At 39.5% G+C, this 22,990-nt stretch overlaps 1 protein-coding gene across 1 annotated transcript; it reads right to left on the reverse strand.

Moving 5' to 3' along the window:
- Positions 1 to 516: 516 nt before the first annotated feature.
- LOC144479983 (porphobilinogen deaminase-like) lies at positions 517 to 5,805 on the reverse strand. Its single transcript, XM_078199125.1, has 4 exons — positions 5,636 to 5,805; positions 5,470 to 5,523; positions 5,299 to 5,385; positions 517 to 4,440 (listed from the first exon to the last, which is right to left on the reverse strand). The coding sequence occupies exons 1-4, from the start codon at positions 5,729 to 5,731 to the stop codon at positions 4,267 to 4,269; spliced, it is 411 nt and encodes a 136-aa protein (XP_078055251.1). The 5' UTR covers positions 5,732 to 5,805; the 3' UTR covers positions 517 to 4,266.
- Between the last annotated feature and the right edge of the window lie 17,185 nt (positions 5,806 to 22,990).

Genomic DNA, 22,990 nt, shown 5'->3' on the forward strand with positions numbered 1-22,990 from the left:
TGGAATACACTGGAAGGGCGGCACGGTAGCACAGTGGTTAGCACTGCTGCTTTACAGCTCCAGGGTCCCAGGTTCGATTCCCGGCTCGGGTCACTGTCTGTGTGGAGTTTGCACATTCTCCTCGTGTCTGCGTGGGTTTCCTCCGGGTGCTCCGGTTTCCTCCCACAGTCCAAAGATGTGCAGGTTTGGTTGATTGGCCAGGTTATAAATTGCCCCTTAGAGTCCTGGGATGTGTAGGTTAGAGGGATTAGCGGGTAAATATGTGGGGGTAGGGCCTGGGTGGGATTGTGGTCGGTGCAGACTCGATGGGCCGAATGGCCTCCTTCTGCACTGTAGGGTTTCTATGACTTCTAATACAATCTGCTATTGATACTGCAGCTACTGCTTCCATACAGTATTTGTTCTATAGATGGACCAGCTGCTTACTGAAATAATGCATCTTCAGATTAGTTTCAATTTACACTCCTCCCCCACTACCATTACAAGAGAGCACAGAAAGGAAACAGGACTTCAAAATCACTGTAACTTGTTCTATTTATTCTGATATTTTTGTAAGGGAACAAGAGGCAGAAAACCAAACACAGAACCTCCACAAGCAGCTACGCCAGACCAAATGGTCCATAGCATCCGAGACATAGCAGTAAAGAATCCTCATCATTCAACATTGCCTTGTTGCAAGACTAGATTAGCAGAGTCTGTCACACATGCTTCTCTTAATTGAATAAATGTCGTTACATAAGTGTTCCAGGAGCTCAGGTTAACGACGAGGGATTCCGGCCCTGAGATTGGAGGATGGTGCATCAGTATTTCTGCCTCAGTTTCGAAGGGCACATTGTGTTATGTTTAAGGCTGGGTAGACCCATTTTCGGTAGAATTTCACACACACTCCAACACATGGTTAATGCCAGTGTGACAATTGGTGGATAAAAAGGTGCATTTACGCAAACATCAATCCTATTCCTGACTGCGTGTCAAATGTTATCTTTGCTTAGTTCTGAGTACATGGCTCTTTGTGTAGCACAGATTCAATCCTGCAGCTCAGCAGGAGTTCGAGCGGCCAGGGTACTGGCTGATGGAGAAAGCCAGGTACACTATGATTAGAAAGTTGGATGGAAACCCCAAAATACAAGGTGGAGTGAAGAGTTGGGCTGGTTATTATCCAGCCCCAGGTTGCTGTGACTCGGAGAATCCACCATTTGACCTGCCGTTAACAAACAGTCTGCAGCTTCATGCGTTGCGGTGTCAAGATTTACTGTAACAAACTTCCCCACACACCCAGCATGGAGAAACAGCAGCAGAAAGCTGGGGAACAGAAGCTGCCATCAGGATTTAACTAATGGTTTGTTACAGATGGACTCTGGGATTTTTTTAAAACTTTGGCACAAGTCTATCAGATCAGCACAACATTTAATTTGATTCAGAAGCCTCCTGGGAGTTTACTTTTTAAAAATAAAGTACAGCATCAGACTGGTGAACAGGTGAATGTTGCACAGATTCAGGGAGTGAATTCTCCCTAACACACTGGCTAATCACCATCGATACCACCTTCATTATGTTGAAGACCTGGATTTTCAAAACGTTATGGGATTTGTGGATTGTATTCTGGAGGTCTCCAGCTGGAGCTAACCCTATCATTGCGGTTAACCCGAGTGTGTGGTCACAAGCAGCTCACATTCCAGCCACTCAGATTACTGCTGGCCTTTTAAAAAAACATGACCCCTCAAACTGTAAGAATACAATTTATATAATCCAGCAAAATTCATGATCAGAAACACAGGAACTGATTTTGACCTACACATTTTCTCTCAGTATCCCCTGCAACAGAGGGTTCAGGAGAATCTGTTAACAGTGACGGTGTGTGGATGAGCACCTCTGCTGGACTCAGAGACCTAAAGCACTTCACACCCAATCAAGTACAGTTAGTTCAGTCACTGCTGGAATGTAGGAAACACAATTGTCAATTTGTACACAGCAAGATCCCACAAACAGCAATGGGAAAATGACCGTATAATCCGTTTAGTGATGTTTGAGAGAAAAACATTGACCAAAAACTGCCAATTTCTTCGTTAAAATCAATGGGTGGCGTGGTGGCACAGTGGTTAGAACTGCTGCCCCTCTGCGCCAGGGACCCGGGTGACTGTATGGAATCCACACATTCTCCCCGTGTCTGCGTGGGTTTCCTCCGGGTGCTCCGGTTTCCTCCCACAGTCCAAAGATGTACAGGTTAGGTGGATTGGTCATGTTAATTACCCCTTAGTGTACCAACTCTGTAGGTTAGGGGGGATTAGTGGGATAAATACTTGGGTTACAGGGATAGGGCCTGGGTGGGATTCTCTGTTGGCTAGTCTGTGCAGACTTGATGGGCCAAATGGCCTCTTTTGCACTCTAGGGATTCTTCTTCTAATGCGCGGGATGTTTTTCATCCACCAGAGGGGGCAGACAGAGCTCACTTCAATGGTTCATCTGAAAGACGGCATCTCCAACAGTGCAGCACCACCTCGGGACTGCACTGAGCAGCAGCCTAGATCTTGTGCTCCAGTCTCTGAACCCAGAACCTTCTGACTCCGGCAAGAGGGCCATCCCTATCCACAACTGCCACATCATACAGCATGCCCCAAAATCTCAATGGCTCAATACATCCTAGTGTTTAGGAATGAGGAGTTGGTTGCAGTCTCTATCCTTGGTCTGCCCATGTTAGCCAGGAGGGTGGTTTAATTGGCCTCACTACCTCTGTGGGTATGAGAGGCAGGGAGGGGAAAAAGAGCCAAGGTTCCTGATCACTATCAGTAACTTCTGTTAAGAGGTCCACATTCAGGGGCTCTAGAACAAAAATCAAGTTAAGCTGTGATGCCATCCATTGCCAATTAGTTAAGGTCAATACTATATGACCTTCAGAAAAGGGCTTTGCTGAGATTACAAGTCTTTACATATGTTTATAGACTTAAACATCCTCCAATGGTGGGGGAGTCCAGAACTAGGGGTCATAGTTTGAGGATAAGGGGTAAACCTTTTAGAACTGAGGTGAGGAGAAATTTCTTCATCCAGAGGGTGGTGAATGTGTGGAATTCGCTCCCACAGATTGTGGTCGAGGCCAAAACGTTGTCTGATTTCAGGAAGAAATTAGATATAGCTCTTGGGGCTAAAGGGATATGGGGGGGGAAGGGGATCAGGATATTGAATTCAATGATGATAATGAATAGGAGGAGGAGGCTGGAAGGGCTGAATGGCCTCCTCCTGCTTCTAGTTTCTATTTACCGCCAAATATAAAAGCCTTTAATTTAAAAAATCCAACTTGAGCCTAAATTTCTTTGGAGAATTTCTCAGTCATACTGCCGTTTAGTGGGAACTGAAACAGACATCAGCCACTTGCCTCCCACACACACGCACTATACTCTGTACTCGAGTTTCACAATCATTCTCAAACACCCTGTGATGGGCACAGAGTCTGGCAGTGAAACCTGCTACAGGAGATGTTGCAATCTGTACAGAGGGGCAAGAAGGATATCAATCTTTCTCTCGTGTGACATTTCCAACTAAAGATTCTCTTGCGACAAAACTCAAAGAACACCAATCAGCATTGTCCAACAGTGGTCAAGCCAGTCAGTGGCCATCAGTCAGCTCTCCCCCAGCCCCCACCCCCCCCGCTCCTGGGGTTTGGGTAAAGAGTTGATATTGGTCCCATTGGAATGCTGTTATGTGCAGTGGGTTAGAATAGAGAGAGAAAGAACAGGGTTGGGGGGAGTCCCGGAGCACGGGGGGGGATCCCAGAGCGCGGCGGGGTGGGGTGGGGGGGGCGGTTCTTGGATCACAGCTCTATTCCGTATCGCTGCTTACTTTTACTCCTGGAGCTGATTCAGTTCAAATTAAATAAAACATCACAGGTTTTTTTCCTTAAAAGCATGATTTCAATCTGAATTAACAGATCATTGAAAATAAGTATTTTGGGTTGTTTTAGATTAGAGCTGTTATCTTGGGAAAACTCAGTATTCAGCACGGAGATGAAGATGTAGGAATTACACTGGATCACACAGTAATACTGGAGTTATCTCCAAATCCCATGGGTCTGATACATCAGTGCAACACCACCATGGAGAGTTTAAAAACCATATCAGATTAAAACTAAAATTGGGAATTTTTACACACAAAGCGGGCTGTATAAAAGCCACGCAATAGGGATATTGCCTTTGGTTACTGTCTGTGTATTCACAATGTAAACACCTAAATCATGACATAATATTGACCAATCGTCAGCAGAAAATCTGACCATTATCTTGCATCATTGAGTTGCCGAGCAACAGTCAGAATCTCCTTGGCACCTTTACTGAGCAGGAGATTGGCCAAGCGTACGCCCAGTCTTTCAGCTGCTGCCTGCCAACTGCCAGGTATTTTCTTTGCAGTGACCCCAACATGCTGAACATCATCATCACTGCAATCTTCATCCTGTGAGGAAGACAGACATTGCCCATTTTACTCAGCAACGGTTCAGGCCTTGGAATTTCTAACAACATTTTTAGAATTAAGTTTGAGAGAAACTGATGAATGGGGCGGGGTGGTGAATCCACAGGTTAAAACTGCAGCAACATGAAGTTGCTAAACCCGGTTTAAATGCCACTGCAGCTCAGTGACACTCTCTCCTAAACAAAAAGTCACGGGTTCGAGCCCCACTCTAGGACGAGTCTGGAACCCAGGCTGGAAGTGGTGATGGAGAGAGACATTAAACTGAGGTTCTGACCTCTGTCTAGATGAATGACCGAAGTGTCCTGACCAATTTCCCTTTTTCAAATCACACTGCCTTAGGGATTGTATCTTTAGCTGCAATTCTTTCCTCCATTAATGCTCAGTTCACTAAAGTACCTCACATGAGGTGCAATATGACATCTGAATTCATCCTTCCAGGAAGACCAGCCCCACACCTTGCCCAGAGAAACAGCCAGCGGAATTCCTCATTCCGTTGCTGCCTCAGTACAGATCAGTTCACTCTAAGGCAGTCGGCTGTTGCACTCGGCAATACGTGGCCACCTGGAAGCTGCCAGGCTTTGGAATGTGAAACCCCGGGATTTCCCTGGATGGCAAAGTAAGTTCTGCATTTCTATAGTGTTTACCGTGACCTCAGCACCAACCCCTCCTGTAAATCGAGTTTTACAGCCAGTTAATTACTTTTGAAATTGAGTTACTGTCGGTATGTCAGGAAACCCGGCAAGATATACACACAGAAAGCTCCTCGCAACGAGATAAATGACACGATCATCTGATGTTCGACAGACATTGGCCCCATGTCCATCTGAATTGTGGATGTACCTGGGTTTGATTCAATACACTGGTTTGCATAGTATCTTTCAGGCTGTCAGATCCGTCCAGACTGTACACAGCCCCCGTGAGGTAGAGCTACAAGTGAAAAATTCAGAAAATTAAAACGCTAGTTTGAAGCAGCAGAAAATGCAAAAGGCAGCCAGTCAAAAACAGAGTTACCTGATTTTCATTAATGGCAGTGTGAACAGCAACAGGTACACTGCAGCCTCCCTCCTATACAAAACACGGAAGACAGTCAATCAGCAACGGAGATTCGACTAACATTGAGAGTCAAGAGTTTTATAGCACAACAAGAGGCCAGAGTTTAATTAATTTTTCATTGTACCAGGTGCTTCATGAAGGAACGCTCAGCAATGCAGCGAAGGACCGTTTCTGGGTCGTTAAGAGCAGATACCATGTCCAGAATAGCAGTGTCATTCATTCTCACTTCAACACCCAGAGCACCCTGAAACCAAACACCAGGACATTCAACAACACAAGAGTTAAAAATGCCTTGTACACAATACAATTGATCCACTGGAGCAAGCTGAGAGGGGTGATTGAAAAGCAGCAGTGCTGGTAAGAGATTAATTGGATTAATTGAATTGTTTATTTATTTAATTAGTCAGCTAGTGTGTGTATTTTTTTGGCCTTTACTTTAACAGCAGTTTTTCAAGTTTAAAGTGAAAACTAGAAGTGGGCAGCAAAGGAGTCTGGGAAGGGTTTTTATTTTAACTTTAAAAGTCAGTTACCTGGGTGGTTCCCCCTCATTGATCCACTGGAGCAAGCTGAGAGGGGTGATTGAAAAGCAGCAGTGCTGGTAAGAGATTAATTGGATTAATTGAATTGTTTATTTATTTAATTAGTCAGCTAGTGTGTGTATTTTTTTGGCCTTTACTTTAACAGCAGTTTTTCAAGTTTAAAGTGAAAACTAGAAGTGGGCAGCAAAGGAGTCTGGGAAGGGTTTTTATTTTAACTTTAAAAGTCAGTTACCTGGGTGGTTCCCCCTCATTGATCCACTGGAGCAAGCTGAGAGGGGTGATTGAAAAGCAGCAGTGCTGGTAAGAGATTAATTGGATTAATTGAATTGTTTATTTATTTAATTAGTCAGCTAGTGTGTGTATTTTTTTGGCCTTTACTTTAACAGCAGTTTTTCAAGTTTAAAGTGAAAACTAGAAGTGGGCAGCAAAGGAGTCTGGGAAGGGTTTTTATTTTAACTTTAAAAGTCAGTTACCTGGGTGGTTCCCCCTCATTGATCCACTGGAGCAAGCTGAGAGGGGTGATTGAAAAGCAGCAGTGCTGGTAAGAGATTAATTGGATTAATTGAATTGTTTATTTATTTAATTAGTCAGCTAGTGTGTGTATTTTTTTGGCCTTTACTTTAACAGCAGTTTTTCAAGTTTAAAGTGAAAACTAGAAGTGGGCAGCAAAGGAGTCTGGGAAGGGTTTTTATTTTAACTTTAAAAGTCAGTTACCTGGGTGGTTCCCCCTCATTGATCCACTGGAGCAAGCTGAGAGGGGTGATTGAAAAGCAGCAGTGCTGGTAAGAGATTAATTGGATTAATTGAATTGTTTATTTATTTAATTAGTCAGCTAGTGTGTGTATTTTTTTGGCCTTTACTTTAACAGCAGTTTTTCAAGTTTAAAGTGAAAACTAGAAGTGGGCAGCAAAGGAGTCTGGGAAGGGTTTTTATTTTAACTTTAAAAGTCAGTTACCTGGGTGGTTCCCCCTCATTGATCCACTGGAGCAAGCTGAGAGGGGTGATTGAAAAGCAGCAGTGCTGGTAAGAGATTAATTGGATTAATTGAATTGTTTATTTATTTAATTAGTCAGCTAGTGTGTGTATTTTTTTGGCCTTTACTTTAACAGCAGTTTTTCAAGTTTAAAGTGAAAACTAGAAGTGGGCAGCAAAGGAGTCTGGGAAGGGTTTTTATTTTAACTTTAAAAGTCAGTTACCTGGGTGGTTCCCCCTCATTGATCCACTGGAGCAAGCTGAGAGGGGTGATTGAAAAGCAGCAGTGCTGGTAAGAGATTAATTGGATTAATTGAATTGTTTATTTATTTAATTAGTCAGCTAGTGTGTGTATTTTTTTGGCCTTTACTTTAACAGCAGTTTTTCAAGTTTAAAGTGAAAACTAGAAGTGGGCAGCAAAGGAGTCTGGGAAGGGTTTTTATTTTAACTTTAAAAGTCAGTTACCTGGGTGGTTCCCCCTCATTGATCCACTGGAGCAAGCTGAGAGGGGTGATTGAAAAGCAGCAGTGCTGGTAAGAGATTAATTGGATTAATTGAATTGTTTATTTATTTAATTAGTCAGCTAGTGTGTGTATTTTTTTGGCCTTTACTTTAACAGCAGTTTTTCAAGTTTAAAGTGAAAACTAGAAGTGGGCAGCAAAGGAGTCTGGGAAGGGTTTTTATTTTAACTTTAAAAGTCAGTTACCTGGGTGGTTCCCCCTCATTGATCCACTGGAGCAAGCTGAGAGGGGTGATTGAAAAGCAGCAGTGCTGGTAAGAGATTAATTGGATTAATTGAATTGTTTATTTATTTAATTAGTCAGCTAGTGTGTGTATTTTTTTGGCCTTTACTTTAACAGCAGTTTTTCAAGTTTAAAGTGAAAACTAGAAGTGGGCAGCAAAGGAGTCTGGGAAGGGTTTTTATTTTAACTTTAAAAGTCAGTTACCTGGGTGGTTCCCCCTCATTGATCCACTGGAGCAAGCTGAGAGGGGTGATTGAAAAGCAGCAGTGCTGGTAAGAGATTAATTGGATTAATTGAATTGTTTATTTATTTAATTAGTCAGCTAGTGTGTGTATTTTTTTGGCCTTTACTTTAACAGCAGTTTTTCAAGTTTAAAGTGAAAACTAGAAGTGGGCAGCAAAGGAGTCTGGGAAGGGTTTTTATTTTAACTTTAAAAGTCAGTTACCTGGGTGGTTCCCCCTCATTGATCCACTGGAGCAAGCTGAGAGGGGTGATTGAAAAGCAGCAGTGCTGGTAAGAGATTAATTGGATTAATTGAATTGTTTATTTATTTAATTAGTCAGCTAGTGTGTGTATTTTTTTGGCCTTTACTTTAACAGCAGTTTTTCAAGTTTAAAGTGAAAACTAGAAGTGGGCAGCAAAGGAGTCTGGGAAGGGTTTTTATTTTAACTTTAAAAGTCAGTTACCTGGGTGGTTCCCCCTCATTGATCCACTGGAGCAAGCTGAGAGGGGTGATTGAAAAGCAGCAGTGCTGGTAAGAGATTAATTGGATTAATTGAATTGTTTATTTATTTAATTAGTCAGCTAGTGTGTGTATTTTTTTGGCCTTTACTTTAACAGCAGTTTTTCAAGTTTAAAGTGAAAACTAGAAGTGGGCAGCAAAGGAGTCTGGGAAGGGTTTTTATTTTAACTTTAAAAGTCAGTTACCTGGGTGGTTCCCCCTCATTGATCCACTGGAGCAAGCTGAGAGGGGTGATTGAAAAGCAGCAGTGCTGGTAAGAGATTAATTGGATTAATTGAATTGTTTATTTATTTAATTAGTCAGCTAGTGTGTGTATTTTTTTGGCCTTTACTTTAACAGCAGTTTTTCAAGTTTAAAGTGAAAACTAGAAGTGGGCAGCAAAGGAGTCTGGGAAGGGTTTTTATTTTAACTTTAAAAGTCAGTTACCTGGGTGGTTCCCCCTCATTGATCCACTGGAGCAAGCTGAGAGGGGTGATTGAAAAGCAGCAGTGCTGGTAAGAGATTAATTGGATTAATTGAATTGTTTATTTATTTAATTAGTCAGCTAGTGTGTGTATTTTTTTGGCCTTTACTTTAACAGCAGTTTTTCAAGTTTAAAGTGAAAACTAGAAGTGGGCAGCAAAGGAGTCTGGGAAGGGTTTTTATTTTAACTTTAAAAGTCAGTTACCTGGGTGGTTCCCCCTCATTGATCCACTGGAGCAAGCTGAGAGGGGTGATTGAAAAGCAGCAGTGCTGGTAAGAGATTAATTGGATTAATTGAATTGTTTATTTATTTAATTAGTCAGCTAGTGTGTGTATTTTTTTGGCCTTTACTTTAACAGCAGTTTTTCAAGTTTAAAGTGAAAACTAGAAGTGGGCAGCAAAGGAGTCTGGGAAGGGTTTTTATTTTAACTTTAAAAGTCAGTTACCTGGGTGGTTCCCCCTCATTGATCCACTGGAGCAAGCTGAGAGGGGTGATTGAAAAGCAGCAGTGCTGGTAAGAGATTAATTGGATTAATTGAATTGTTTATTTATTTAATTAGTCAGCTAGTGTGTGTATTTTTTTGGCCTTTACTTTAACAGCAGTTTTTCAAGTTTAAAGTGAAAACTAGAAGTGGGCAGCAAAGGAGTCTGGGAAGGGTTTTTATTTTAACTTTAAAAGTCAGTTACCTGGGTGGTTCCCCCTCATTGATCCACTGGAGCAAGCTGAGAGGGGTGATTGAAAAGCAGCAGTGCTGGTAAGAGATTAATTGGATTAATTGAATTGTTTATTTATTTAATTAGTCAGCTAGTGTGTGTATTTTTTTGGCCTTTACTTTAACAGCAGTTTTTCAAGTTTAAAGTGAAAACTAGAAGTGGGCAGCAAAGGAGTCTGGGAAGGGTTTTTATTTTAACTTTAAAAGTCAGTTACCTGGGTGGTTCCCCCTCATTGATCCACTGGAGCAAGCTGAGAGGGGTGATTGAAAAGCAGCAGTGCTGGTAAGAGATTAATTGGATTAATTGAATTGTTTATTTATTTAATTAGTCAGCTAGTGTGTGTATTTTTTTGGCCTTTACTTTAACAGCAGTTTTTCAAGTTTAAAGTGAAAACTAGAAGTGGGCAGCAAAGGAGTCTGGGAAGGGTTTTTATTTTAACTTTAAAAGTCAGTTACCTGGGTGGTTCCCCCTCATTGATCCACTGGAGCAAGCTGAGAGGGGTGATTGAAAAGCAGCAGTGCTGGTAAGAGATTAATTGGATTAATTGAATTGTTTATTTATTTAATTAGTCAGCTAGTGTGTGTATTTTTTTGGCCTTTACTTTAACAGCAGTTTTTCAAGTTTAAAGTGAAAACTAGAAGTGGGCAGCAAAGGAGTCTGGGAAGGGTTTTTATTTTAACTTTAAAAGTCAGTTACCTGGGTGGTTCCCCCTCATTGATCCACTGGAGCAAGCTGAGAGGGGTGATTGAAAAGCAGCAGTGCTGGTAAGAGATTAATTGGATTAATTGAATTGTTTATTTATTTAATTAGTCAGCTAGTGTGTGTATTTTTTTGGCCTTTACTTTAACAGCAGTTTTTCAAGTTTAAAGTGAAAACTAGAAGTGGGCAGCAAAGGAGTCTGGGAAGGGTTTTTATTTTAACTTTAAAAGTCAGTTACCTGGGTGGTTCCCCCTCATTGATCCACTGGAGCAAGCTGAGAGGGGTGATTGAAAAGCAGCAGTGCTGGTAAGAGATTAATTGGATTAATTGAATTGTTTATTTATTTAATTAGTCAGCTAGTGTGTGTATTTTTTTGGCCTTTACTTTAACAGCAGTTTTTCAAGTTTAAAGTGAAAACTAGAAGTGGGCAGCAAAGGAGTCTGGGAAGGGTTTTTATTTTAACTTTAAAAGTCAGTTACCTGGGTGGTTCCCCCTCATTGATCCACTGGAGCAAGCTGAGAGGGGTGATTGAAAAGCAGCAGTGCTGGTAAGAGATTAATTGGATTAATTGAATTGTTTATTTATTTAATTAGTCAGCTAGTGTGTGTATTTTTTTGGCCTTTACTTTAACAGCAGTTTTTCAAGTTTAAAGTGAAAACTAGAAGTGGGCAGCAAAGGAGTCTGGGAAGGGTTTTTATTTTAACTTTAAAAGTCAGTTACCTGGGTGGTTCCCCCTCATTGATCCACTGGAGCAAGCTGAGAGGGGTGATTGAAAAGCAGCAGTGCTGGTAAGAGATTAATTGGATTAATTGAATTGTTTATTTATTTAATTAGTCAGCTAGTGTGTGTATTTTTTTGGCCTTTACTTTAACAGCAGTTTTTCAAGTTTAAAGTGAAAACTAGAAGTGGGCAGCAAAGGAGTCTGGGAAGGGTTTTTATTTTAACTTTAAAAGTCAGTTACCTGGGTGGTTCCCCCTCATTGATCCACTGGAGCAAGCTGAGAGGGGTGATTGAAAAGCAGCAGTGCTGGTAAGAGATTAATTGGATTAATTGAATTGTTTATTTATTTAATTAGTCAGCTAGTGTGTGTATTTTTTTGGCCTTTACTTTAACAGCAGTTTTTCAAGTTTAAAGTGAAAACTAGAAGTGGGCAGCAAAGGAGTCTGGGAAGGGTTTTTATTTTAACTTTAAAAGTCAGTTACCTGGGTGGTTCCCCCTCATTGATCCACTGGAGCAAGCTGAGAGGGGTGATTGAAAAGCAGCAGTGCTGGTAAGAGATTAATTGGATTAATTGAATTGTTTATTTATTTAATTAGTCAGCTAGTGTGTGTATTTTTTTGGCCTTTACTTTAACAGCAGTTTTTCAAGTTTAAAGTGAAAACTAGAAGTGGGCAGCAAAGGAGTCTGGGAAGGGTTTTTATTTTAACTTTAAAAGTCAGTTACCTGGGTGGTTCCCCCTCATTGATCCACTGGAGCAAGCTGAGAGGGGTGATTGAAAAGCAGCAGTGCTGGTAAGAGATTAATTGGATTAATTGAATTGTTTATTTATTTAATTAGTCAGCTAGTGTGTGTATTTTTTTGGCCTTTACTTTAACAGCAGTTTTTCAAGTTTAAAGTGAAAACTAGAAGTGGGCAGCAAAGGAGTCTGGGAAGGGTTTTTATTTTAACTTTAAAAGTCAGTTACCTGGGTGGTTCCCCCTCATTGATCCACTGGAGCAAGCTGAGAGGGGTGATTGAAAAGCAGCAGTGCTGGTAAGAGATTAATTGGATTAATTGAATTGTTTATTTATTTAATTAGTCAGCTAGTGTGTGTATTTTTTTGGCCTTTACTTTAACAGCAGTTTTTCAAGTTTAAAGTGAAAACTAGAAGTGGGCAGCAAAGGAGTCTGGGAAGGGTTTTTATTTTAACTTTAAAAGTCAGTTACCTGGGTGGTTCCCCCTCATTGATCCACTGGAGCAAGCTGAGAGGGGTGATTGAAAAGCAGCAGTGCTGGTAAGAGATTAATTGGATTAATTGAATTGTTTATTTATTTAATTAGTCAGCTAGTGTGTGTATTTTTTTGGCCTTTACTTTAACAGCAGTTTTTCAAGTTTAAAGTGAAAACTAGAAGTGGGCAGCAAAGGAGTCTGGGAAGGGTTTTTATTTTAACTTTAAAAGTCAGTTACCTGGGTGGTTCCCCCTCATTGATCCACTGGAGCAAGCTGAGAGGGGTGATTGAAAAGCAGCAGTGCTGGTAAGAGATTAATTGGATTAATTGAATTGTTTATTTATTTAATTAGTCAGCTAGTGTGTGTATTTTTTTGGCCTTTACTTTAACAGCAGTTTTTCAAGTTTAAAGTGAAAACTAGAAGTGGGCAGCAAAGGAGTCTGGGAAGGGTTTTTATTTTAACTTTAAAAGTCAGTTACCTGGGTGGTTCCCCCTCATTGATCCACTGGAGCAAGCTGAGAGGGGTGATTGAAAAGCAGCAGTGCTGGTAAGAGATTAATTGGATTAATTGAATTGTTTATTTATTTAATTAGTCAGCTAGTGTGTGTATTTTTTTGGCCTTTACTTTAACAGCAGTTTTTCAAGTTTAAAGTGAAAACTAGAAGTGGGCAGCAAAGGAGTCTGGGAAGGGTTTTTATTTTAACTTTAAAAGTCAGTTACCTGGGTGGTTCCCCCTCATTGATCCACTGGAGCAAGCTGAGAGGGGTGATTGAAAAGCAGCAGTGCTGGTAAGAGATTAATTGGATTAATTGAATTGTTTATTTATTTAATTAGTCAGCTAGTGTGTGTATTTTTTTGGCCTTTACTTTAACAGCAGTTTTTCAAGTTTAAAGTGAAAACTAGAAGTGGGCAGCAAAGGAGTCTGGGAAGGGTTTTTATTTTAACTTTAAAAGTCAGTTACCTGGGTGGTTCCCCCTCATTGATCCACTGGAGCAAGCTGAGAGGGGTGATTGAAAAGCAGCAGTGCTGGTAAGAGATTAATTGGATTAATTGAATTGTTTATTTATTTAATTAGTCAGCTAGTGTGTGTATTTTTTTGGCCTTTACTTTAACAGCAGTTTTTCAAGTTTAAAGTGAAAACTAGAAGTGGGCAGCAAAGGAGTCTGGGAAGGGTTTTTATTTTAACTTTAAAAGTCAGTTACCTGGGTGGTTCCCCCTCATTGATCCACTGGAGCAAGCTGAGAGGGGTGATTGAAAAGCAGCAGTGCTGGTAAGAGATTAATTGGATTAATTGAATTGTTTATTTATTTAATTAGTCAGCTAGTGTGTGTATTTTTTTGGCCTTTACTTTAACAGCAGTTTTTCAAGTTTAAAGTGAAAACTAGAAGTGGGCAGCAAAGGAGTCTGGGAAGGGTTTTTATTTTAACTTTAAAAGTCAGTTACCTGGGTGGTTCCCCCTCATTGATCCACTGGAGCAAGCTGAGAGGGGTGATTGAAAAGCAGCAGTGCTGGTAAGAGATTAATTGGATTAATTGAATTGTTTATTTATTTAATTAGTCAGCTAGTGTGTGTATTTTTTTGGCCTTTACTTTAACAGCAGTTTTTCAAGTTTAAAGTGAAAACTAGAAGTGGGCAGCAAAGGAGTCTGGGAAGGGTTTTTATTTTAACTTTAAAAGTCAGTTACCTGGGTGGTTCCCCCTCATTGATCCACTGGAGCAAGCTGAGAGGGGTGATTGAAAAGCAGCAGTGCTGGTAAGAGATTAATTGGATTAATTGAATTGTTTATTTATTTAATTAGTCAGCTAGTGTGTGTATTTTTTTGGCCTTTACTTTAACAGCAGTTTTTCAAGTTTAAAGTGAAAACTAGAAGTGGGCAGCAAAGGAGTCTGGGAAGGGTTTTTATTTTAACTTTAAAAGTCAGTTACCTGGGTGGTTCCCCCTCATTGATCCACTGGAGCAAGCTGAGAGGGGTGATTGAAAAGCAGCAGTGCTGGTAAGAGATTAATTGGATTAATTGAATTGTTTATTTATTTAATTAGTCAGCTAGTGTGTGTATTTTTTTGGCCTTTACTTTAACAGCAGTTTTTCAAGTTTAAAGTGAAAACTAGAAGTGGGCAGCAAAGGAGTCTGGGAAGGGTTTTTATTTTAACTTTAAAAGTCAGTTACCTGGGTGGTTCCCCCTCATTGATCCACTGGAGCAAGCTGAGAGGGGTGATTGAAAAGCAGCAGTGCTGGTAAGAGATTAATTGGATTAATTGAATTGTTTATTTATTTAATTAGTCAGCTAGTGTGTGTATTTTTTTGGCCTTTACTTTAACAGCAGTTTTTCAAGTTTAAAGTGAAAACTAGAAGTGGGCAGCAAAGGAGTCTGGGAAGGGTTTTTATTTTAACTTTAAAAGTCAGTTACCTGGGTGGTTCCCCCTCATTGATCCACTGGAGCAAGCTGAGAGGGGTGATTGAAAAGCAGCAGTGCTGGTAAGAGATTAATTGGATTAATTGAATTGTTTATTTATTTAATTAGTCAGCTAGTGTGTGTATTTTTTTGGCCTTTACTTTAACAGCAGTTTTTCAAGTTTAAAGTGAAAACTAGAAGTGGGCAGCAAAGGAGTCTGGGAAGGGTTTTTATTTTAACTTTAAAAGTCAGTTACCTGGGTGGTTCCCCCTCATTGATCCACTGGAGCAAGCTGAGAGGGGTGATTGAAAAGCAGCAGTGCTGGTAAGAGATTAATTGGATTAATTGAATTGTTTATTTATTTAATTAGTCAGCTAGTGTGTGTATTTTTTTGGCCTTTACTTTAACAGCAGTTTTTCAAGTTTAAAGTGAAAACTAGAAGTGGGCAGCAAAGGAGTCTGGGAAGGGTTTTTATTTTAACTTTAAAAGTCAGTTACCTGGGTGGTTCCCCCTCATTGATCCACTGGAGCAAGCTGAGAGGGGTGATTGAAAAGCAGCAGTGCTGGTAAGAGATTAATTGGATTAATTGAATTGTTTATTTATTTAATTAGTCAGCTAGTGTGTGTATTTTTTTGGCCTTTACTTTAACAGCAGTTTTTCAAGTTTAAAGTGAAAACTAGAAGTGGGCAGCAAAGGAGTCTGGGAAGGGTTTTTATTTTAACTTTAAAAGTCAGTTACCTGGGTGGTTCCCCCTCATTGATCCACTGGAGCAAGCTGAGAGGGGTGATTGAAAAGCAGCAGTGCTGGTAAGAGATTAATTGGATTAATTGAATTGTTTATTTATTTAATTAGTCAGCTAGTGTGTGTATTTTTTTGGCCTTTACTTTAACAGCAGTTTTTCAAGTTTAAAGTGAAAACTAGAAGTGGGCAGCAAAGGAGTCTGGGAAGGGTTTTTATTTTAACTTTAAAAGTCAGTTACCTGGGTGGTTCGGCCCCTCATTGATCCACTGGAGCAAGCTGAGAGGGGTGATTGAAAAGCAGCAGTGCTGGTAAGAGATTAATTGGATTAATTGAATTGTTTATTTATTTAATTAGTCAGCTAGTGTGTGTATTTTTTTGGCCTTTACTTTAACAGCAGTTTTTCAAGTTTAAAGTGAAAACTAGAAGTGGGCAGCAAAGGAGTCTGGGAAGGGTTTTTATTTTAACTTTAAAAGTCAGTTACCTGGGTGGTTCCCCCTCATTGATCCACTGGAGCAAGCTGAGAGGGGTGATTGAAAAGCAGCAGTGCTGGTAAGAGATTAATTGGATTAATTGAATTGTTTATTTATTTAATTAGTCAGCTAGTGTGTGTATTTTTTTGGCCTTTACTTTAACAGCAGTTTTTCAAGTTTAAAGTGAAAACTAGAAGTGGGCAGCAAAGGAGTCTGGGAAGGGTTTTTATTTTAACTTTAAAAGTCAGTTACCTGGGTGGTTCCCCCTCATTGATCCACTGGAGCAAGCTGAGAGGGGTGATTGAAAAGCAGCAGTGCTGGTAAGAGATTAATTGGATTAATTGAATTGTTTATTTATTTAATTAGTCAGCTAGTGTGTGTATTTTTTTGGCCTTTACTTTAACAGCAGTTTTTCAAGTTTAAAGTGAAAACTAGAAGTGGGCAGCAAAGGAGTCTGGGAAGGGTTTTTATTTTAACTTTAAAAGTCAGTTACCTGGGTGGTTCCCCCTCTGATCCACTGGAGCAAGCTGAGAGGGGTGATTGAAAAGCAGCAGTGCTGGTAAGAGATTAATTGGATTAATTGAATTGTTTATTTATTTAATTAGTCAGCTAGTGTGTGTATTTTTTTGGCCTTTACTTTAACAGCAGTTTTTCAAGTTTAAAGTGAAAACTAGAAGTGGGCAGCAAAGGAGTCTGGGAAGGGTTTTTATTTTAACTTTAAAAGTCAGTTACCTGGGTGGTTCCCCCTCATTGATCCACTGGAGCAAGCTGAGAGGGGTGATTGAAAAGCAGCAGTGCTGGTAAGAGATTAATTGGATTAATTGAATTGTTTATTTATTTAATTAGTCAGCTAGTGTGTGTATTTTTTTGGCCTTTACTTTAACAGCAGTTTTTCAAGTTTAAAGTGAAAACTAGAAGTGGGCAGCAAAGGAGTCTGGGAAGGGTTTTTATTTTAACTTTAAAAGTCAGTTACCTGGGTGGTTCCCCCTCATTGATCCACTGGAGCAAGCTGAGAGGGGTGATTGAAAAGCAGCAGTGCTGGTAAGAGATTAATTGGATTAATTGAATTGTTTATTTATTTAATTAGTCAGCTAGTGTGTGTATTTTTTTGGCCTTTACTTTAACAGCAGTTTTTCAAGTTTAAAGTGAAAACTAGAAGTGGGCAGCAAAGGAGTCTGGGAAGGGTTTTTATTTTAACTTTAAAAGTCAGTTACCTGGGTGGTTCCCCCTCATTGATCCACTGGAGCAAGCTGAGAGGGGTGATTGAAAAGCAGCAGTGCTGGTAAGAGATTAATTGGATTAATTGAATTGTTTATTTATTTAATTAGTCAGCTAGTGTGTGTATTTTTTTGGCCTTTACTTTAACAGCAGTTTTTCAAGTTTAAAGTGAAAACTAGAAGTGGGCAGCAAAGGAGTCTGGGAAGGGTTTTTATTTTAACTTTAAAAGTCAGTTACCTGGGTGGTTCCCCCTCATTGATCCACTGGAGCAAGCTGAGAGGGGTGATTGAAAAGCAGCAGTGCTGGTAAGAGATTAATTGGATTAATTGAATTGTTTATTTATTTAATTAGTCAGCTAGTGTGTGTATTTTTTTGGCCTTTACTTTAACAGCAGTTTTTCAAGTTTAAAGTGAAAACTAGAAGTGGGCAGCAAAGGAGTCTGGGAAGGGTTTTTATTTTAACTTTAAAAGTCAGTTACCTGGGTGGTTCCCCCTCATTGATCCACTGGAGCAAGCTGAGAGGGGTGATTGAAAAGCAGCAGTGCTGGTAAGAGATTAATTGGATTAATTGAATTGTTTATTTATTTAATTAGTCAGCTAGTGTGTGTATTTTTTTGGCCTTTACTTTAACAGCAGTTTTTCAAGTTTAAAGTGAAAACTAGAAGTGGGCAGCAAAGGAGTCTGGGAAGGGTTTTTATTTTAACTTTAAAAGTCAGTTACCTGGGTGGTTCCCCCTCATTGATCCACTGGAGCAAGCTGAGAGGGGTGATTGAAAAGCAGCAGTGCTGGTAAGAGATTAATTGGATTAATTGAATTGTTTATTTATTTAATTAGTCAGCTAGTGTGTGTATTTTTTTGGCCTTTACTTTAACAGCAGTTTTTCAAGTTTAAAGTGAAAACTAGAAGTGGGCAGCAAAGGAGTCTGGGAAGGGTTTTTATTTTAACTTTAAAAGTCAGTTACCTGGGTGGTTCCCCCTCATTGATCCACTGGAGCAAGCTGAGAGGGGTGATTGAAAAGCAGCAGTGCTGGTAAGAGATTAATTGGATTAATTGAATTGTTTATTTATTTAATTAGTCAGCTAGTGTGTGTATTTTTTTGGCCTTTACTTTAACAGCAGTTTTTCAAGTTTAAAGTGAAAACTAGAAGTGGGCAGCAAAGGAGTCTGGGAAGGGTTTTTATTTTAACTTTAAAAGTCAGTTACCTGGGTGGTTCCCCCTCATTGATCCACTGGAGCAAGCTGAGAGGGGTGATTGAAAAGCAGCAGTGCTGGTAAGAGATTAATTGGATTAATTGAATTGTTTATTTATTTAATTAGTCAGCTAGTGTGTGTATTTTTTTGGCCTTTACTTTAACAGCAGTTTTTCAAGTTTAAAGTGAAAACTAGAAGTGGGCAGCAAAGGAGTCTGGGAAGGGTTTTTATTTTAACTTTAAAAGTCAGTTACCTGGGTGGTTCCCCCTCATTGATCCACTGGAGCAAGCTGAGAGGGGTGATTGAAAAGCAGCAGTGCTGGTAAGAGATTAATTGGATTAATTGAATTGTTTATTTATTTAATTAGTCAGCTAGTGTGTGTATTTTTTTGGCCTTTACTTTAACAGCAGTTTTTCAAGTTTAAAGTGAAAACTAGAAGTGGGCAGCAAAGGAGTCTGGGAAGGGTTTTTATTTTAACTTTAAAAGTCAGTTACCTGGGTGGTTCCCCCTCATTGATCCACTGGAGCAAGCTGAGAGGGGTGATTGAAAAGCAGCAGTGCTGGTAAGAGATTAATTGGATTAATTGAATTGTTTATTTATTTAATTAGTCAGCTAGTGTGTGTATTTTTTTGGCCTTTACTTTAACAGCAGTTTTTCAAGTTTAAAGTGAAAACTAGAAGTGGGCAGCAAAGGAGTCTGGGAAGGGTTTTTATTTTAACTTTAAAAGTCAGTTACCTGGGTGGTTCCCCCTCATTGATCCACTGGAGCAAGCTGAGAGGGGTGATTGAAAAGCAGCAGTGCTGGTAAGAGATTAATTGGATTAATTGAATTGTTTATTTATTTAATTAGTCAGCTAGTGTGTGTATTTTTTTGGCCTTTACTTTAACAGCAGTTTTTCAAGTTTAAAGTGAAAACTAGAAGTGGGCAGCAAAGGAGTCTGGGAAGGGTTTTTATTTTAACTTTAAAAGTCAGTTACCTGGGTGGTTCCCCCTCATTGATCCACTGGAGCAAGCTGAGAGGGGTGATTGAAAAGCAGCAGTGCTGGTAAGAGATTAATTGGATTAATTGAATTGTTTATTTATTTAATTAGTCAGCTAGTGTGTGTATTTTTTTGGCCTTTACTTTAACAGCAGTTTTTCAAGTTTAAAGTGAAAACTAGAAGTGGGCAGCAAAGGAGTCTGGGAAGGGTTTTTATTTTAACTTTAAAAGTCAGTTACCTGGGTGGTTCCCCCTCATTGATCCACTGGAGCAAGCTGAGAGGGGTGATTGAAAAGCAGCAGTGCTGGTAAGAGATTAATTGGATTAATTGAATTGTTTATTTATTTAATTAGTCAGCTAGTGTGTGTATTTTTTTGGCCTTTACTTTAACAGCAGTTTTTCAAGTTTAAAGTGAAAACTAGAAGTGGGCAGCAAAGGAGTCTGGGAAGGGTTTTTATTTTAACTTTAAAAGTCAGTTACCTGGGTGGTTCCCCCTCATTGATCCACTGGAGCAAGCTGAGAGGGGTGATTGAAAAGCAGCAGTGCTGGTAAGAGATTAATTGGATTAATTGAATTGTTTATTTATTTAATTAGTCAGCTAGTGTGTGTATTTTTTTGGCCTTTACTTTAACAGCAGTTTTTCAAGTTTAAAGTGAAAACTAGAAGTGGGCAGCAAAGGAGTCTGGGAAGGGTTTTTATTTTAACTTTAAAAGTCAGTTACCTGGGTGGTTCCCCCTCATTGATCCACTGGAGCAAGCTGAGAGGGGTGATTGAAAAGCAGCAGTGCTGGTAAGAGATTAATTGGATTAATTGAATTGTTTATTTATTTAATTAGTCAGCTAGTGTGTGTATTTTTTTGGCCTTTACTTTAACAGCAGTTTTTCAAGTTTAAAGTGAAAACTAGAAGTGGGCAGCAAAGGAGTCTGGGAAGGGTTTTTATTTTAACTTTAAAAGTCAGTTACCTGGGTGGTTCCCCCTCATTGATCCACTGGAGCAAGCTGAGAGGGGTGATTGAAAAGCAGCAGTGCTGGTAAGAGATTAATTGGATTAATTGAATTGTTTATTTATTTAATTAGTCAGCTAGTGTGTGTATTTTTTTGGCCTTTACTTTAACAGCAGTTTTTCAAGTTTAAAGTGAAAACTAGAAGTGGGCAGCAAAGGAGTCTGGGAAGGGTTTTTATTTTAACTTTAAAAGTCAGTTACCTGGGTGGTTCCCCCTCATTGATCCACTGGAGCAAGCTGAGAGGGGTGATTGAAAAGCAGCAGTGCTGGTAAGAGATTAATTGGATTAATTGAATTGTTTATTTATTTAATTAGTCAGCTAGTGTGTGTATTTTTTTGGCCTTTACTTTAACAGCAGTTTTTCAAGTTTAAAGTGAAAACTAGAAGTGGGCAGCAAAGGAGTCTGGGAAGGGTTTTTATTTTAACTTTAAAAGTCAGTTACCTGGGTGGTTCCCCCTCATTGATCCACTGGAGCAAGCTGAGAGGGGTGATTGAAAAGCAGCAGTGCTGGTAAGAGATTAATTGGATTAATTGAATTGTTTATTTATTTAATTAGTCAGCTAGTGTGTGTATTTTTTTGGCCTTTACTTTAACAGCAGTTTTTCAAGTTTAAAGTGAAAACTAGAAGTGGGCAGCAAAGGAGTCTGGGAAGGGTTTTTATTTTAACTTTAAAAGTCAGTTACCTGGGTGGTTCCCCCTCATTGATCCACTGGAGCAAGCTGAGAGGGGTGATTGAAAAGCAGCAGTGCTGGTAAGAGATTAATTGGATTAATTGAATTGTTTATTTATTTAATTAGTCAGCTAGTGTGTGTATTTTTTTGGCCTTTACTTTAACAGCAGTTTTTCAAGTTTAAAGTGAAAACTAGAAGTGGGCAGCAAAGGAGTCTGGGAAGGGTTTTTATTTTAACTTTAAAAGTCAGTTACCTGGGTGGTTCCCCCTCATTGATCCACTGGAGCAAGCTGAGAGGGGTGATTGAAAAGCAGCAGTGCTGGTAAGAGATTAATTGGATTAATTGAATTGTTTATTTATTTAATTAGTCAGCTAGTGTGTGTATTTTTTTGGCCTTTACTTTAACAGCAGTTTTTCAAGTTTAAAGTGAAAACTAGAAGTGGGCAGCAAAGGAGTCTGGGAAGGGTTTTTATTTTAACTTTAAAAGTCAGTTACCTGGGTGGTTCCCCCTCATTGATCCACTGGAGCAAGCTGAGAGGGGTGATTGAAAAGCAGCAGTGCTGGTAAGAGATTAATTGGATTAATTGAATTGTTTATTTATTTAATTAGTCAGCTAGTGTGTGTATTTTTTTGGCCTTTACTTTAACAGCAGTTTTTCAAGTTTAAAGTGAAAACTAGAAGTGGGCAGCAAAGGAGTCTGGGAAGGGTTTTTATTTTAACTTTAAAAGTCAGTTACCTGGGTGGTTCCCCCTCATTGATCCACTGGAGCAAGCTGAGAGGGGTGATTGAAAAGCAGCAGTGCTGGTAAGAGATTAATTGGATTAATTGAATTGTTTATTTATTTAATTAGTCAGCTAGTGTGTGTATTTTTTTGGCCTTTACTTTAACAGCAGTTTTTCAAGTTTAAAGTGAAAACTAGAAGTGGGCAGCAAAGGAGTCTGGGAAGGGTTTTTATTTTAACTTTAAAAGTCAGTTACCTGGGTGGTTCCCCCTCATTGATCCACTGGAGCAAGCTGAGAGGGGTGATTGAAAAGCAGCAGTGCTGGTAAGAGATTAATTGGATTAATTGAATTGTTTATTTATTTAATTAGTCAGCTAGTGTGTGTATTTTTTTGGCCTTTACTTTAACAGCAGTTTTTCAAGTTTAAAGTGAAAACTAGAAGTGGGCAGCAAAGGAGTCTGGGAAGGGTTTTTATTTTAACTTTAAAAGTCAGTTACCTGGGTGGTTCCCCCTCATTGATCCACTGGAGCAAGCTGAGAGGGGTGATTGAAAAGCAGCAGTGCTGGTAAGAGATTAATTGGATTAATTGAATTGTTTATTTATTTAATTAGTCAGCTAGTGTGTGTATTTTTTTGGCCTTTACTTTAACAGCAGTTTTTCAAGTTTAAAGTGAAAACTAGAAGTGGGCAGCAAAGGAGTCTGGGAAGGGTTTTTATTTTAACTTTAAAAGTCAGTTACCTGGGTGGTTCCCCCTCATTGATCCACTGGAGCAAGCTGAGAGGGGTGATTGAAAAGCAGCAGTGCTGGTAAGAGATTAATTGGATTAATTGAATTGTTTATTTATTTAATTAGTCAGCTAGTGTGTGTATTTTTTTGGCCTTTACTTTAACAGCAGTTTTTCAAGTTTAAAGTGAAAACTAGAAGTGGGCAGCAAAGGAGTCTGGGAAGGGTTTTTATTTTAACTTTAAAAGTCAGTTACCTGGGTGGTTCCCCCTCATTGATCCACTGGAGCAAGCTGAGAGGGGTGATTGAAAAGCAGCAGTGCTGGTAAGAGATTAATTGGATTAATTGAATTGTTTATTTATTTAATTAGTCAGCTAGTTTGTGTATTTTTTTGGCCTTTACTTTAACAGCAGTTTTTCAAGTTTAAAGTGAAAACTAGAAGTGGGCAGCAAAGGAGTCTGGGAAGGGTTTTTATTTTAACTTTAAAAGTCAGTTACCTGGGTGGTTCCCCCTCATTGATCCACTGGAGCAAGCTGAGAGGGGTGATTGAAAAGCAGCAGTGCTGGTAAGAGATTA

The sequence above is a fragment of the Mustelus asterias genome, chromosome 27 (genome assembly GCF_964213995.1).
Source record: "Mustelus asterias chromosome 27, sMusAst1.hap1.1, whole genome shotgun sequence".
NCBI classification, from domain to species: domain Eukaryota; kingdom Metazoa; phylum Chordata; class Chondrichthyes; order Carcharhiniformes; family Triakidae; genus Mustelus; species Mustelus asterias.